General features: G+C 42.9%; 1 protein-coding gene across 2 annotated transcripts; it reads left to right on the plus strand.

Moving 5' to 3' along the window:
- Positions 1-347: 347 nt before the first annotated feature.
- On the plus strand, positions 348-14,909 carry DUT (deoxyuridine triphosphatase). Of its 2 annotated transcripts, XM_065412363.1 has the most exons (7): positions 348-606; positions 1,140-1,272; positions 2,338-2,429; positions 6,079-6,123; positions 13,060-13,134; positions 13,974-14,044; positions 14,795-14,909. In XM_065412363.1, the coding sequence occupies exons 1-7, from the start codon at positions 348-350 to the stop codon at positions 14,849-14,851; spliced, it is 732 nt and encodes a 243-aa protein (XP_065268435.1). In that variant the 3' UTR covers positions 14,852-14,909. The 2 variants fall into 2 exon arrangements, with proteins under 2 accessions (XP_065268435.1, XP_065268436.1); XM_065412364.1 differs by lacking the exon at positions 348-606 and having other exon boundaries at positions 1,089-1,272.
- The last annotated feature ends 1,923 nt before the right edge of the window (positions 14,910-16,832 follow it).

The raw sequence follows: 16,832 nt of genomic DNA on the forward strand, positions 1-16,832 counted from the left end.
CATTAGTTCTACATCTCACCTGAGACGCTGTACCTCACAGTTGCCCTGTGCAGGAGCGGAAGCTGCCTACCGAACAAGCCGACCCCGCTACCTGCAGCACCCTGAGTTTTCCTGGGCGGCTCCCACCTCCCTCCAGCTCATGAGCGGAGACCACAGCCGAGGTGATGCCTTTGGGGTGGGTACAAAGCGGTCCCTTTGCAGGCAGCGCCTGCAATCACTGCACTGGCCGGTGATTACCGGGGGCGGCTGCGTGCGCCAAGCGAGGCCTACAGCCAGGCACAAGACAGCCCGGCCTTTGCGGCTGTTAAGCAGCTAGTTCCCCCCTCACCCGAGCTGCAGCAGGCGCCATGCTGGCCAAGCGCCTCCTCGGGCAGCTCCTCCGCAGACACAGTAAGGGGAGGGGAGCGAGGGGCTGCGGAGATATTAACCCTGGCGCCGCAGCACAATCCGGAGAGGGGCAGTACGGCCCGGGGTGCGGAAGCGAGTTGCAGCCTGGTTTTGCAGGACCAAGGCGGGGGTTGCAGGGCGCCGATGCTGCCGGGCCGGGGGAGTTGCAGGTTCCAGTGCGGCAGGCTCTGAGGGGCGGGGTAGAGGTTTTGCACGGCGGTGGGGAGAAAATGGCAGGGCTGCGTTGCAGGACTCCCGTGCTACAGGGCCGGGCGGTGGTTATGGGGGGCGGCGGCAGGGTGGTGGGAAGATGGCAGGGCTCCGGTGCTGCAGGCCCGGGTGGTGGTTGGGGAGGGGAAGAAGATGGCACGTTGTACAGGGGCGGGAGAATAGCAGGGCTCCGGTGCTGCAGGACGCGCGGCTGGCGGGGTGTCCCTGTGGAGCTTCCGGCCTGGCCACAGCCCATGAGAGAGGCGACGAGGTCCCTGACTGGGAGCCCAGCAGCAATCCCGAGAGCCGGGCGACGAGCCCGGCCCCAGAGGGCTCCTCTCCTGGGTAGGGGCGGGGCGCGCCGGCTCAAGGGGTGGGGCCGGGAGAGCCCATTCTGTGCTGGGGACGGACCTGACTCCGCCTCATGGGCCGGGCCGGGGCGTGGTAACGGTTCGGATGGCGCGGGCGGGAAACGCCAGCGCTTCCCCTTCGCTCAACTCTGTCTCCATCACCCGCTCTCCCCATGCCGTGCTCCGGAGCAGACCCCGCCGTGTCCCCCAGCAAGAGGCTCAAGGCCTCGGAGCCTGACCTGCGGCTCCGCTTCGCCAAGCTCTCCGAGAACGCGTCCGCCCCGTCCCGGGGCTCGGCCCGCGCAGCTGGCTACGACCTATACAGGTGAGGGGCGGCCCGCTCCGAGCCCTGCCCGAGAGCCCGCCGCCCTTGCTGCCCCGGGGATCAGCCCCCGTAGGCCCCCCGGCTAGGACTCAACAGCCCCGAGGGCGCGCCCGGTGAGCGGAGCAGCCTCTCCTGGGTAGAGGGTGAGTGGCTGCCATGCGCCCTGCGGAGCTCGCCCCCATCTCCCGCTTCCCCTGTCGCGGGCCCGCAGAGCCCCTGCTCAGCGGCGCTGGGGTCTGCGGCCTCCCTCCGTTGTAGGGCTCGTTGGCCTAGGAGCGTGGCGCGAGACACCAGCCGGGTGAGCTAACCCAGCGCTGTGCTCTGTGTAGACACGCTGGCTGCAGCGACAGGGAAACGAGCCCCTCACGTCGCAATAAGTGTGTCTGCAGGGGTTTGCCCGCGAGGGCGGCCCCACTCTCATCACTTCTCCAGCCCCTCCACGTTGGTCCCACTCTCATCACTTCTCCAGCCCCTCCACGTTGGTCCCTCTCTTTTCCCCTTTCTACTCTCCTCCAGTGCACCCAGCGTGCAGCAGCCTGCATCTTCCTCTTTGGCTAGGTCACGCTGCATTTTGAATCCTTTCATTGGCTTCCTACGGGCTTCCTCTTGCCCTAACCCTTTGCTCACCTTACCATTGCTTTGTCTCCAACATGCTAGCTTTTGTACCTTCTTCCACACTGCTTGCTGCATTTGGAAAGGACTTCCTAATGCTTACAGAGCCTTCCTTTGCCTCCTCCGAGGCCTTGAACATCAATTCTTTCTCAAGACCCACATGTCCTAGCATGTACCAGCAGATGAGGTCACTGTAATTACTGTTACCAGCTTTTTGCTAGTCTTGCAACTGGATCAGCACAAACAATGTATTAGGCTCTGCCAAGTCCAAATATCTGCATCAAATTTTGCAGATTTGTAGGTGGCTCTTACACTGACATTGTGATAGTTCTTACCCCTCAAACCCTGTCTTTACCATGTGTAATTATGGGTGCCTCTATTTAGTCATTCTATTACAAAGAAGAAAGTACCCAAAACATTTAAAGTAATTGTTGACATGTTTGTTTTATTTAGTGCCTATCACTATGTGATTCCTGCTATGGAAAAGGCCATAGTGAAAACTGACATTCAGATCTCCCTCCCTTCTGGATGTTATGGAAGAGTAGGTAAGTTAGCAGACTGTAGAAAAGCTTCATTGAAACAAAAACAACATGCATCTGAAGAAGTGGGGGTTTTTTACCCACGAAAGCTTATGCCCAAATAAATCTATTAGTCTTTAAGGTGCTACCGGACTCCTTGTTGTTTTTGTGGATACAGATTAACACAGCTACCTCCTGATACTTCATTGAAACAGGTTCACTTGCCCTGAGGCTTAGTCTACATGCAGAAATTGTACCATTTAGCCAAGTCTGTTTCTATATTGATTTAGTTAAATGGGTGCCATTCCTTTGCAAGGATGCTCTTAAGCTAGTTTGAGTGACTGCACAGGAGGGTTGTACCCATTAAAGTAAAATCTTTGGAGAAGTGAATGTGGTTAAATGGTGTAATTCCTCTTTATAGACTGCACCTTACTGGACTCCTTTTTAACTACAGCCCATTGATTGTGACTTAATTTAAATTATCTTTAATCTGGTACTCCAATTAGGTAACATGGTGCTTACCTATTACCACATCTTTTGGTGAAAATATTTGAAGATTTGATGGATGACTCATAATAAACTATGTAAAATACTTTGCTAATAAAAATGTGTATAACTTGTTTGAAGTATTATAGAACCTACATATATGAAAATTTTTGGATTTTTCTACTGCATAGTGATGTGTAGTAGCTGTAGGACAAAGCAGCTGATCTGGTTAAAATATTTTAAATCTCTTAAGGTTTTTTCCCCCAATATTCTTATCAAAGTAGAGTACAACTTAATTAGCACACCCTAGTGCACGGGGTCTCAACGTCTGCGGCCCGAGAACCTCCCCACTGCGGCTCGCGGAGGAGAGACGCATGCAGACACGCTACCGCAGGGGTGGGCAAGCTTTTTGGCCCGAGGGCCACATCGGGGTTGCAAAATGGTATGGAGAGCCAGGTAGAGAAGTCTGTGATGCCCCAAACAGCCTGGCCCCCACCCCCTATCCTCCCACTTCCTGCCCCCTGACTGCCTGCCCTCATAGCCCCCAACCCATCCAATCCCCCCCGCTCCTTGTCCTGGGACCACCCCCTGGGACCCCGCCCCCTATCCAACCCCCCCCCGTCCCCCCGCATCACCTGACTGCCCTGAACCCTATCCACAGCCCCACCCACTGACAGGCCCCCCCAGGACTCCTATGCCTATCCCACAACCCCATTCCCTGTCCCCTGACACCCCCCCCCCCCCGAACCTCCACTCCATCCAACTGCTCCCTGTCCCCTAACCACCCCCTGAGCCCCGCCCCCTATCCAACCCCCCACCTCCCCGTCCCCTGACTGCCCCGAACCCTATCCACACCCCCGCCCACTGACAGGCCCCCAGGCACTCCCATGCCTATCCAACAACCCCATTCCCTGTCCCCTGATGCGCGCCCCCCCCCCCGAACCTCCACCCCATCCAACTGCTCCCTGTCCCCTAACCACCCCCTGGGCCCCACCCCCTATCCAACCACCCTGACTGCCCCGAACCCCATCCACACCCCCGCCCACTGACAGGCCCCCAGGCACTCCCATGCCTATCCAACCCCCTGTCCCCTAACTGCCCCCCCAACCTCCACCACCTCCAACTGCTCCCTGTCCCTAACCGTCCCCTATCCAACCCCTGTTCCCTGACTACCCCCAGGACCTACTGCCCCTTATCCAACTCCCCGCCCCCTTACCATGCCGCTCAGAGTGGCAGGACTGGCTTATTGGAAAGCCTGGGAGGTGGGCGGGCACAAGCTGCGCAGCCCGGCAGGAGCGGCAGGTCAGAGCGCTGCCTGCGCGGCTGCATGGCTGAAGGGGAGGGGCCGCGGAGTAGTCTCCCTGGCCGGGAGCTCAGGAGCCGGGCAGAACGATCCCGCGGGCCGGATGTGGCCCGCAAGGCGTAGTTTGCCCACCTCTGCGCTACCGGCAATGTCTACAGGTGCTGCCCCTGCAGCTCCCATTGGCTGGGGGAGAGGGACAGAGATACCATCACTAGTTGCCGGGTGGAGTCAGCCATGGAGGCAGCATCATTAGTTGCGGGGCAGAGGCAGCATCATTAGTTGTCGGGCAGAGGCAGCCGTGGAGGCAGCATCACTTTTTTCCCACACTGAATATAAACAAGTCAAAATACCGAACACAACTATCTGATGCACACCTTGCTGCAAGCCTGAAGGTTTCAACTGCTCAGTCACTGAGGCTAGACATCAATAAACTGACAGAACTGAAATGTTGCCAGGTGTCTGGCAAACACTAAACTCTCTGGCAGGTGAAGAATTGTATAAAGTTGTATGACGGTTTTATTATTTCTAAGAAATTTGAAGTAAAAAATACAATATAAACGTTTTCTTTTCTGAACACCATCTTCAGTGACATTATTGGCCTGCTAGGAGGATTTGAGGACTGGCACTGGCCCTAAGGTAAATTGAGTTTGAGACCCCTGCCCTAGTGGAAATAACTCAGATTGCTGTTGGCCGGCTTATGAAAACTTAAATGGTATTTTAGTCAAGTTCCTATTGGAACATGGTCTCTTTCAGAACTAAATGAAAAGCTCCCTGATTTAGATTCCCCACCAAGTTCTAGACATAGAAAACTCATATAAACTAATCAAGCCATTTCTTCCACAGGCTGGGTGGAAAAGGCTGTATCTGTTTTTAAATACTTGAGGTGCTTTGATACTACGTTGTGGAGGGTTATAAGTACTTCAATAATGATTGTCTTATCACAAAAACAACTTCTACAATTGGCACTAGTTTCCTCTTCTTGGTAATCTCAAGAAAGGCCAAGGATAAAATGGCTGTAGTCTCAACTATATTCTTTAGTGGTGGTTCCTCCAGGTAAGAATTGAGGTACTTCTTAGGCTTGTGCTACTACTTCTCATTCTTTGTAATTATTATGTGTACTTAAATTTACAAGTGGTAAAGGGGGAAGCCTGTCCTGGGTTCTAAATGTAGTGTATTCAAATATTCAATGAAATAATAAAGGACCAGCAACCATCCCAAATTAAGAAAATGACAGTGTTTCCATCACTGTTTACTACTAAAATTCTCCAAAAAAGGAGATTGTACATTTCTCTCATCTTCAGCCAATTTAAAATCTTTTTGGAAATAGATAAAGCTAGTAAGGTAACATGTAATCCCCATAGTAAAGCAGCTTGAAGTAAAGCCTTAGCAACAATTAACTTGCATTAGCAACTGTCATTTAAAATCTGTTAATAGGTTGCAGGCTACACCAGAATTGCAGTTTTAAGTGAGCTAGGTGTATTGTTGTTTTGTGTAAATAGAGTGCATTGCACTATACCTGAATTCTTTGTGGTGATTACTATGGAACAGGTGTTTCAACGGTAACGTGAAGAAGGGCCAAGGAGTAATATAAATGGCCACAGTCTGAACAACCTTTCTTTTAGTGCTGTTTCAAGGTAAAACAATGCATTTCAGCTACTCTAAATAATCATACACCCAATTCACTTAACCTGCAATCTTACTGTAGCCTGTGACAAGTTGATATTGTCACTTATTGCAGCCATGTAATGACACTTGCTGTACATTTTGTAGGAGCTAGGTCAGAGTTTTTGGTGGTGGGACTTACTGATTCTATCGTGCATAGAATACATACTAAAATTCATTTTCAGAAGGTTTCTTAAACTTTGAAAAATGTTTTTCATTTTCTAGCCCCACGTTCTGGATTAGCTGCAAAACACTTCATAGATGTTGGTGGTAAGATGTTTGTTTCTTTCACAGTCTGTAAATCTTTATTCTATGTCTCAAAGTGAAATGTAGATACTAAAACTATAAAGTGACAACTCAGCTTCATTAATAACATTACTTTTATGGGCTTCGTTAAAATAAATGGAAACTGTGATTTAAGATTTTGAATCATATACCAGTATCTAAGTTACCAAACTCTATTTTGAACTGAATCGTGTTTAATTAAGGTTTTCATTTTCTTACCAGTCTTTCAGATTGATTTGGACTGGTAAGAAGAAAGTTTAGGTCACATTTTTGGGCTCCAGTAAAGCCATAATTCTTTTCTAATCTGCATATTGATTTTTTTTCAGATACAGAAAATAGTAACCAAATAACATTCTCTCTGAAGTAATGCCTGATGTAGCCAGTGCTTAATGGGCCAAATGCCTGTTTAACAAACATTCATCAGCCAAATGATGATGATAATTGAACTAAGTACAACATATGTTCCTCTGTATCTCTCAAGTTTAGATAAAGCATTGGGGCCAAATTCAACTCTGCCATGAACTCATTTACAGTAGGGTTGACTTTAGACCTTTTCATAACCTCTTGCAGTTCTGGGGTTTACTGTAAACTGTAGGTAAGTACTAGGGATGATTTTTTTCCTTGTTGTTCTTGTATTTTTCTGTCTTGTTCAGTAAGACTCAAACTTTCTAAAAGGGCTTGTTGTTTTGCACACTCAGCTAACTATTGACTACTTTTCCTGTTAGATCTGAATCCCCTATTGTTTCTGTTTTCTTGGATTAAAACTAATTGTTTCATTCTTCCCTATCTATTTATTTTTCTGCCCTGAACTTTAACACAAAGCTATAAACATCATCCCAGAATTTCAGACTTAATTGTGACTGTCCTTGCTTCTGTTAGTCATCCTTTTATTGCTGTTCTTTGTACTCCATGTCTTCTTTTTATGCCTTGGAAATAGTCTTAAACATGTTATTTAGCGGCTACTTAGTATTAATTATAAGAACCAAAATATTGGCTTCAAGAGTAACTCATTTCTACAGCCAGTTTCCTCCATTTGACTATTAATCTTTTTCTTTGCCCATTTTCACCCTTACAAAAAAATTAATATTTAAAGGTTGTTGGCATATAATTTTTAATGGGTATAAGAAATCATTATTTCTGAGTATTAACAGTATAAGCAAAGGAAAATTTTATATATATTTCCATATCTAGTTCTTCACAATCAGAAAATGGCTAATTAAGATGACTTAGCTTTGACGTAGTAAAGGATACTATGGTTTTACATCTTATTAATCAAAACTTGGTGGGAAATAATGATAAGGAATCCCAGAGGCAAATTTGAAAGATAAGATTTCTGCTTTATTATTCTAGGAAAAAATGGTTTGGAAAAAGAATGGTAACTTAAATTTTAGACTCCGCTCATTATTCAACCTTTGTATAAATCTAGTAAAATCAGAGTGGTTTTGAATAATAGTGAGGCTATGTGATACTTTCCTCTGAATCTATATCAGTTGTAATTACAGATACTTGCCAGACAAGCTCCCTTATAGCAGTAGATAGGATACGTAAAATAAGTAGGTTATAGGGAAGCTCCAGCTGGTCCACCTTCCCATCAATCACACTCAATACAAGTCATTATATATGAAGATCCAGATCCTTCAGCCAGCACAGGACCCATGAAGGTGGGGAAGATGGATCTAAGCCATTTGTTTCCCTCCCCTGATCCTGGAGCCAAAGCTGAAACCACTCCCAGTATAACTTAGAACATCTTACAGACCCTGTAAACCAGCTGAGGATCACTGGAACTTATTCAGGGCTGGCTCTACCCCTGATATATTCACTATGCCAGCCTAATGTCATAGGGGATTTTCCTTCTGGGGAATCCTATGTTGACCTCAGGACAGCTCTCTTCTCTTTATATGTGTCTGATCGAACAAAAGGAACCGGGACAAGATGTGACTGAAATATTTTCCTGGAGTATCTGGTATACATAGTGTATTGTAGAATAAGATCTATGCATCTAAGGTTGTAGTCTTATTACATGATCACAATTCTTTTCTATCAGTGCATATACACAGGGGTAAGAGTGGGGGTAGAGTAACTTTGGTATTTTCTGAATTGAGTGCTTTAACTGTAATCTTATGTTTAACTTTTGTGTTCAGCATTCGAAAAAGGTGACAGTTCAACATAAGTGAAAATAATCATGACAGTTGATAGGGTGCCTCTTATGAAAAATAAGACAGATGTTTTCTTGGATCTCAGTGTCTCGCATAAGCACACTTGACATAGCAGAGAAATGTTTTATTTCAATACAAATGTATTGTCAGCGGTCCCAAGCTGTAAATAAGGGGCCTGGGGAAAAAACTGAGCATGCAGGATTCTGTTCAGAATCCACATCTGCTAGGCGTGGATGGTTTTCCAACAAGTGACATGCCAGAGTCTCGACAGAGTAAGGGCTTTTGCATGAAGTCAGTATTTCACTGTGCCAGTTCCAATGCATGATTTTTCCAGTAATGATTTAGATGCTTTCCACCCAAAGTAGATCATGCAGAAAAGTGTCCTAGTGTTCAAGAGAGTGTATAACTGTTGTAACTTGATGTTTTTGAATAATAGAATCCCAAGAGGTCTGTTATGTTAACCTTAAGCAGAGCAAACTTCTGCCCTGCTACCTCCTGTTAATCCATACCAATTACTTAAATGGAGTGCCTCTTATACAGAACAGAGGATGTTTTAGGTTCCTGCCCCAAGTACTTTACATTTTGTGATACGGACAATGTAGTTTGAACACCAAATGGAGGTCAGTCTCAGTGGTGCACTTTAAAAAAAAAAAAAAAAAACCCCCACTATTGGAATACTCCTTAAATTCTTTCCTTACCAACCCTTTTTCTATTTGGCAAACCCTTACCCTGCTGTGTTTCTAATGGAGCTTGAAACTAGCATAGCTTTGACAGCATTTTTGCCACTTCATTCTGCACAGCACTAGGTTAGCTGCAGCATATTCCAAAATCATTTTGCTTATCACATCTTAGATTTAGGTTCCAAGGGCAGATCCAGCCTATAGCATGTATGCTTTCAGGGCAGAAGTCATCTTTCTCTATTCCATCCTGAAAAAGAGAACTTTTCACACACACTGCATAGCCTGAGTTTGATTCTTGGCTCTATTAAAAAAAGATATCCTATCAGGCTACAGAATCATTATAACCTCTGTCTAGTTCATAATTTCACCCTAGGAGGTGGTGGTAAATCATGAAACTGGTTCTATCTAGTGTAATGATAATTTCAGTGGTTTATTCTTTTACTAGTAGGACTGGTTTTGACAGATTTCTGTGCCTGAACTCCCCCTCTTAACTTGGCTTTTATCAGATGTAGCCTTTAACTCATGGGGAGGATAGTTTTCTCTTCCCCACCCGCAGAAGACAAGAGGGACTGAATAGCGAAGCTATCTTATTTAAAAAAAAAAAAAAAAAAAATCAGGAAATTCCCCTTAAGTAGGAGTTTGAAGAGAGCTCTGACTACAGGGAGTAAAACCTCCAAACTCAGGGCCTGGGGGATTGGTGTGATGGTGTCCCCAGATAGGGTGGATCTCCTTCCCGTTTCCTCAGTCAGTACATGGAATCATGCTGTCACTGGCTGAGTCCTCTGGTGCTGCTTGAAGAGACCCAGTGGCAGTTAATTCTGCTGCAAGCACTCTACTTCTGTGTAGAAATCACATAAGACTATACAGACTGTCATGGAGGGTGGTTGGTTCAATGCTTCACCCTTATCGAACAATCCTGTAGAGAAGTTTCTGAGAGAAGGGAGCAGATGATGCTCATAGGCAGCACTTCTGTGTAACCTGGGAATTCTGACTGTATAGGTGGATATGATAATCTGGGTCTTGATGTTAAGACTTAATGAATCAGTAAATGGGGTGGATTATGACTGAGAGAAATGGTGCATAACACCTTTTATGAAAGGCAAGTCTAGTCATCTTCAGGAAGGGTTTCTACTAGTTTACTAATACTACCTTCTGTGTAGGTAAACTTGCTGTGACTGAATTTGATGTTTTTGGAACATTACTTAAAATATGCATTCAAGTCCTGTGGACTTCATCTGGAGTTGCACATGCACATTGGTGTATAGAACTTGGGAACAAGATACCTGTTTTTAAGTTTGGGTACTAGGGAGCCAGGTGTTGGAGTATCTATTAAACAGACCTAAGCTGTGTTTGTTAAATGTTAACTCAGCAAGAAACAGTACTCGGAGGCTATTTTGTGTTACATGTGCTGTTTGTTTCGGGGAAGTGGTGAAATGGAGATGGCACATCAATGCCAAATCTCCATGGCAACATTTGAGGGGGTGATCAGAAAAAGCAGGAGCCTGTTCTTTAAGGAAAATATTTGGATGGCAACTTTACAGCAAACATTTTCAGCATGTCATAGTGACTAAGCTACAGTACTAGTCTGAGATGGGGTTACTGAAGCAGCATTATGAAGCTTTCCTACTTTCAAAGGCCCAGCCAGTAAAAGGTAAAGGAAAGACTTCAGGCCAGAACTTCCTCAACTAGTGTAAATCAGCCTCCAACATGCTAGCTTTTGTACCTTCTTCCACATTGCTTGCTGCATTTGGAAAGGACTTCCTAATCCATACAGAGCCTTCCTTTGCCTCCTCCAGGGCCTTGAACATCAATTCTTTCTCAAGACCCATATGTTCTAGTGTGTACCAGCAGATGAGTACTTACTGTTACCAGCCTTTTGCTAGTCCTGCAATTGGATCAGCACAAACAATTTATTAGGCTCTGCCAAGTCCGAATACCTGCATCAAATTTTGCAGATTTGTAGGTGGCTCTTACACTAACATTGTGATAGTTCTTACCCCTCAAACCCTGTCTTTACCCATGTGTAATTATGGGTGCCTCTATTTAATCATTCTATCTCCACTGCTCCTCCCAACAAAAATTGGAGTCTGTCACTAAATAAAACAACAATTTATAACAACTCTGAATTTAAAACTTAACCTACAGTAAAGTAACTGTAAAAAGTAAAATGATGACTCTGGCATTTCACTTTACAAACCGTTAAAGGGGCTTAACTCAATGGGGCTATGCCAGCTTACGTTAGCTGGAGACCTGCCCCTTAACTATTGTGACTTTGTTCCACCATCCCTGTTAGGATGCTACGGGGAGAGAGGTCTAGCTGATGGTCCCAGCCATCTTAGTTAATGCGGTGGCACTAGTTTCCTCCCTACTCATTATTCCTGAGTTTAACTAGTTTATTTTTATGAGCACTAAGGCGCATTGCTGACCCTCTCAACTTTTCTTTGTAAAGCAAAAGGTGAATGTCACTAAACGTAACTTTATTTTTAGTTTACTGCAGATTCCTAAATAGCCAATTAATCTTATTTTCACTTTTTTCCCCACTTTGACTCAATTTTTGTTAGAGGCTGGTGGTATTTATTTTAGAATAATCAGATTCACAATTAAGACCATTTTTTTAAAAACCACAGTGGTTTTGTCTATATAACCAGACTCTTAGAATAACATGAACTTCACTACAGAGTTAATTAGTCTCCAGTATGCACAATACAGAAGAGTGCCACTTTTTATTGCTAGAATAGGCCTGAGGGTCATGTATGCAGAGCTGTATGAATTGTCTGTTTTCCCAGAAAATAATACCAGTACTGACCGATTTAGAAAGTAAACTAGTAGTAACTACTCTGCTGTAGTGTGACCTAAACCAGCATTGCAAGCATAGCTTCGGCATTACATGGGAAGAGAATTTATTTAAGTGTATGGGAGTTAATGCTTTAATTAGAATGTTTGAAATTGCCAGGATTCTTCTCTTCTACGGATTTCCGACACAAACTTTAACCAAAGAGCAGCACTAAATTTAGATTTTTGTATGTATATATCTAAGCAGGCTGTCTAAATCTCCATTGTACTTAAAACTTTAGAGGATGACTGAGCTTTTAAAAAATACTAGGACTGTAGTAATCCATCAATACGCAAAGTTGAACCACTAAAGAGTATTTTGTATATTACTTTTGAAAGTAAAACTAGCTCTGATTATGCTAAATTAGCAAGTTCCATTCTCAGTCTTTGTAATAAGTAGCAATATCTAGTTCACATGCTGGGACAGGAAAAAAATGTACTTCTAGCTGAACAGAAACACTTTGACAATAAATGTCTTAATTAAATAGTTCAGATGCTTAGGTCAGATACTTGGTCAGATAAGGTACTTAGCTGTTGCCGCACCCATTGGCAGTTGATGGGATTTAGGCTCTTAAATCAGTTATGCACTGCTATGCTGAGTGCAGCAACACCTAAATACCTTTAAATATCTGGGCCTTAATGATTTTTAGTAAGTATTTTGAAGCTTATTTGTGTGGACTGTATGTGCTTTCAACCCTCCTACCATATTGCTTCCATTCAGAAAATGCTCCGCATTAGCTGATGCTCTATTTAAAAAAGAACTTCAGTAAGGCTAAGAATATAAGATAGCCAATCATATTTTTAACTTCATATATGACAGCCAGACTACGTTTCCCATCAATAATGTCAATTTTAAATCCAGAAGAAATCTATTGTTCTAGACAACCAATTTGATGCAGTCCCTTTCTCAGCTAAATTTGTTTAATCTTATATATGGGATAGCCAAAAGAAACCATCATATAACTTAACAGCGGTATTAAATGCTTGTTGAAATATGCAGGTTAAATTTTAGAAATAATACTCTAGAAAAATGCGATGGGGTCTTTTTAGTTCGTAATCATTGCAAATTAGACTTGCATTTGGATATTCCAGTATTTTAATATCTATTCTCTTTAGAGGATGGATGGATACATTTCAGCACATTAAGTGAAACTACTAATCTAACTTAGTATTTCATGAATTATTTTCTTCCATGATATTAACATCTCTCCATCAATTGTAGATACAGTTCTGAATTACTCCCTTTATTACAGCTGGGGTCATTGATGAAGATTACAGAGGAAATGTTGGTGTTGTACTTTTTAATTTCGGCAAGGAAGATTTTGAAGGTAAGTGTTAGATTGGGGGAAAATCTGTATTTGAGGTTGCAGGTTGCAGTCAGCCACCTAAACTTGATATTTGCGTATTCCCTAAGGAAAAAATAATCCTTAACTGTTCACCCAAGGTTAAGAATATGCCTCCCTCCTCGACCAGTAAACATATGGAAAATCAACTAAGTCCTCATCCATGCCTTGCAACAGGCAACCATGAAGTCTTCTGCTCTCAATAGATCAGGTGGCATGGAAAGACTTGTAGCTCCAGGACTGAGCTAGTAGCTCTGCCCAGTGGCAATTGTTTCATTGGGCAAATTTCCCTATGGTTCACCAGGAGAGGAGTCCCAGTTTAATGGACCCAACTGGGACAATAGTTAGGAATGATGAAGACCTTCCCCTTTCCCTCCCCACAAACACAAAGATGTCCACCCCTCCAATACTTTACTATTCTACTTCCCCTGTGCTCCTAGATGTAATCAGAATATATTTTGATTCTGGGGACAGTTGTTATCTATCTAGAGAAATTCAATGAAAGGTGAGGAAACCAGGGTTGCATTTCAAAAAGGGAGCACTTTATGCATAGTCTGCAAAAAGTTAATAAATATTTTTCTGGAAAACTTGTGTCTGGCGTTATTAAACTAAATTTAGTGATTAGTGGGTAGTTGAGTGAGTTTTAGTCTTGCTTAAAATGCAGGTTATGCTCAGAAATTTGAACTCAAATTGCTACAGATGCCTACATAATTTAAATTTCAAATTTAATGCTAATGCCACAATGTCTTATGGGAGTCTTAAATATGGAGGTTAAAGTTGTATTGGGCTTGTTTTAAAAAAATAACCTATTAACTTCTCTTAAGTTAAAAAAGGAGACAGAATTGCTCAGCTGATCTGTGAACGCATCTTCTATCCTGAGCTGGAGGAAGTTCAAGTAAGTTACTGGAATGAAACACTTGCATTAGTCTGAGTGTATGGAAGAGCTGTATTTAATCTCTCAAAATTCAGAGAACAATTGGGCTTTTCAAAAAGTTATTTACTTCCGTTGCTGCCTATAACAACATGTAAATTTTTATCATTGTTTGAATTAAAAAGGAAAATGTCTGCAGTTTAACACTTAATTCTAAGTCTTTACAAGCCTGTTAGGGAGGTCGGGGATGTGAAGAGTTGAAAATCAGTGATTCTTAAATATAAGAATTACAAACAAACTTTGGTGTTTACTAGAAATCTGGAATAATTTCAGTTTGTAGACATGTCTGCTTACAGTTCTATAATTTATGACAACCAATGCAGTTTGCCCATGTCAATGCAAGAAAAGGAATGGGCTGATAATCCCATCCTGAAACAACCACTTTAAAGAAATAAACTGAAGAGATAGATGCAATTTTCTTGGAGATGAGCAATTTACAGTTTTAAACTATTGAAAACATGGCAGACTGACATATCTTTATTTTGGACACGTAAGATATTGTAAAAATATATTTTAAAGTGTGTTCTGTTGACTCCTGAACTTAATTTTAGCTTGAAAAATTGAAGCTTATTTATGCTTGTGCAATAAAGATCTCCTCTATAAAAGAAAATGTACTGATTTTTCTGTGGGGAAGATGAAGAGTATGCAAGAAACAAATGAGTATATATTACAAGCATAAGTTTTTAAAAAGCTAACCTTATTAATCTCTTTCAGGTTCTGGATGACACTGAACGTGGTACAGGTGGCTTCGGTTCCACTGGCCAGAATTGAAGAGAGATGTTAGATGTAATAAATTCTTACTGTATTTGGATTTTATTGATTAAAGGTTCTTTTTGTAAACAGTCTTTCAAGAATTGTTTCAAAAAGGGGAGTTGGGATTTTAGGATCTGTGAAAGTAAGGGACTCATAACTCAAGCATTATACAAGCGTCTACAAATCTCTGCCCTCTTGTCCAGTTCCAAACTGATAGCAAGTGATGTTGAACAGCATGCTGGCTTGCAGTACAGAGAAATCTGCACAAGAGATTTGACAAAGTATTTTTTGTTAACTCCTAAGATCCTGAACCAGTGTTTCTATTGAGATAGAGGTTTAATGGTACTAATTACATTCACCTTTGTGCAAGCTAGATTTTCTGACATCTTCAGATAAGTAGTCTTTTGCAAGAGAAAAGTGTGTGAAGCTATCTTGCAGCAGATTAAAGAAAAACATAACTCTCTTTTTTGGAAACTAACAATTTATCTTATGCCCAGATACTGCCTGGTGTAAAGACTGCTTAATACAAAACTTGTCAATGAATCAGTACTTCTGCAGTCCGGTCAGTCTGTCTTTCTGGTAAAAATGTGACCTTCTCAAATTATAATGAGACATTGAAAAGATGCTTAAACACTCAAGTCTTTCATGTAAATAAGCCTGTGAGACTTCAGTATAATGTTCAAAAGACAGTTATGTTGGAGAAATATGATCCTCAAATGTTGTAAAGATGACAAACTGTCATTCAACATCCAACAAACAAGGTTTGTTTAGTTGCAGTTTGATCTGTAAATACAATCCTTCACCTATAGGTGGCTTCAGTACATGCAAAGAACAGAATTGCCATGTCAACAAAATCAGTTCATACAGGGTGAAGTGTGAATAAATACTTCACAGAAAGGGGACTCTGAATCATTACTGGAATGGTCCATCCAGAGTAGTCTTTTAGGTAACAGTCATTCCACCAATTAGCAGAACATTGTTTTGGAGTCTATCCCAAACCTGATTATTTTTTAGTGTAGGAGATCTATAGCTTAACTGATCTATTAACATACAGGCGAAGGAGCATGCACTAAAAAAAGGGGTAAGGAGGAAGGAACGTGAAGTAGTCTTTTCTGTAAAATGGCTAGAAGAGTTGAGGAAATCTTAAAAAAAAAAAAAAAAAAAAAAAAAAAAAAACTTTACCCAGAGGAAGAACTGATTAACTTTCCTGCAATTGCCTGTATTGTATTGCACATCAATAATAAGAAAAGAGTTTTTAAGCGAACGTTGCAGATCTGTGGAAACTTTCATTTAAGGATGTCTGTACTTTACAACTTCCCATTGCTGAGAAAGGTAAGGGGTCTATAGGATTATGATGAGTGTATGTTCCTCTACAGGTCTACACTAGAATTATTACAGCCAGCGCTGCTAGTGCACACACACTGCCAATGGAAGAGAGCTCTCCTGTCTGCAGAATTACTCCACCTCCCTGAGCGATCGTAGCTATGTCAGTGGGAGAGCTTCTCCCGCTGACATAGTGCTGGCCACACCAATGCTTACATCAGCGTAACTTACATTGCTCAGGGGCGTGGCTTTTTCCACACCCCTGAGCAACTTAAGTTATATCCAAGTAAGCACTAATGTAGACCTTCCTGTCTCAAGCTTTGTGGCTCAAGTGCTTTTAGTCCTGTCTCTTCTAGGTTTAAATCATATAATGCTGAAGATCCAGACTCTTAGTATTGTATATGGCACTGTTATCCATGCCAATTTCTCAGTATTCAAATGCCACTCATCTCTTGCATCTTGTAGTTGTCCTAGTGTCTGTTGGAATTTGGAACCTAAATACCAAGTGACCAGAGTTCTGTGGTTGGCCAGGATAGAGAACTTTCTGATGTACATCTAGCTGTAGTGACTGCTTTTTATTTCTGCAACACGCTTAAGGTATTTGATCACGAAGGCCTTAGAAGTTGGCTCACCATGAAATAGCCCATTTCTGAGGAGACAGTTTGAGGAGGGCATT

The sequence above is a fragment of the Emys orbicularis genome, chromosome 10 (genome assembly GCF_028017835.1).
Source record: "Emys orbicularis isolate rEmyOrb1 chromosome 10, rEmyOrb1.hap1, whole genome shotgun sequence".
In the NCBI taxonomy this organism is placed as follows: domain Eukaryota; kingdom Metazoa; phylum Chordata; order Testudines; family Emydidae; genus Emys; species Emys orbicularis.

Bases quoted from the DNA above. Each gene is read 5' to 3' on its own strand.
- DUT (XM_065412363.1), top strand. From the start codon at position 348: ATGCTGGCCAAGCGCCTCCTCGGGCAGCTCCTCCGCAGACACAGTAAG. The intron at 2,430-6,078 runs GTAAGTTAGCAG...TTCATTTTCTAG, and splicing joins TGGATGTTATGGAAGAGTAG to CCCCACGTTCTGGATTAGCT. The intron at 6,124-13,059 runs GTAAGATGTTTG...CCTTTATTACAG, and splicing joins ACACTTCATAGATGTTGGTG to CTGGGGTCATTGATGAAGAT.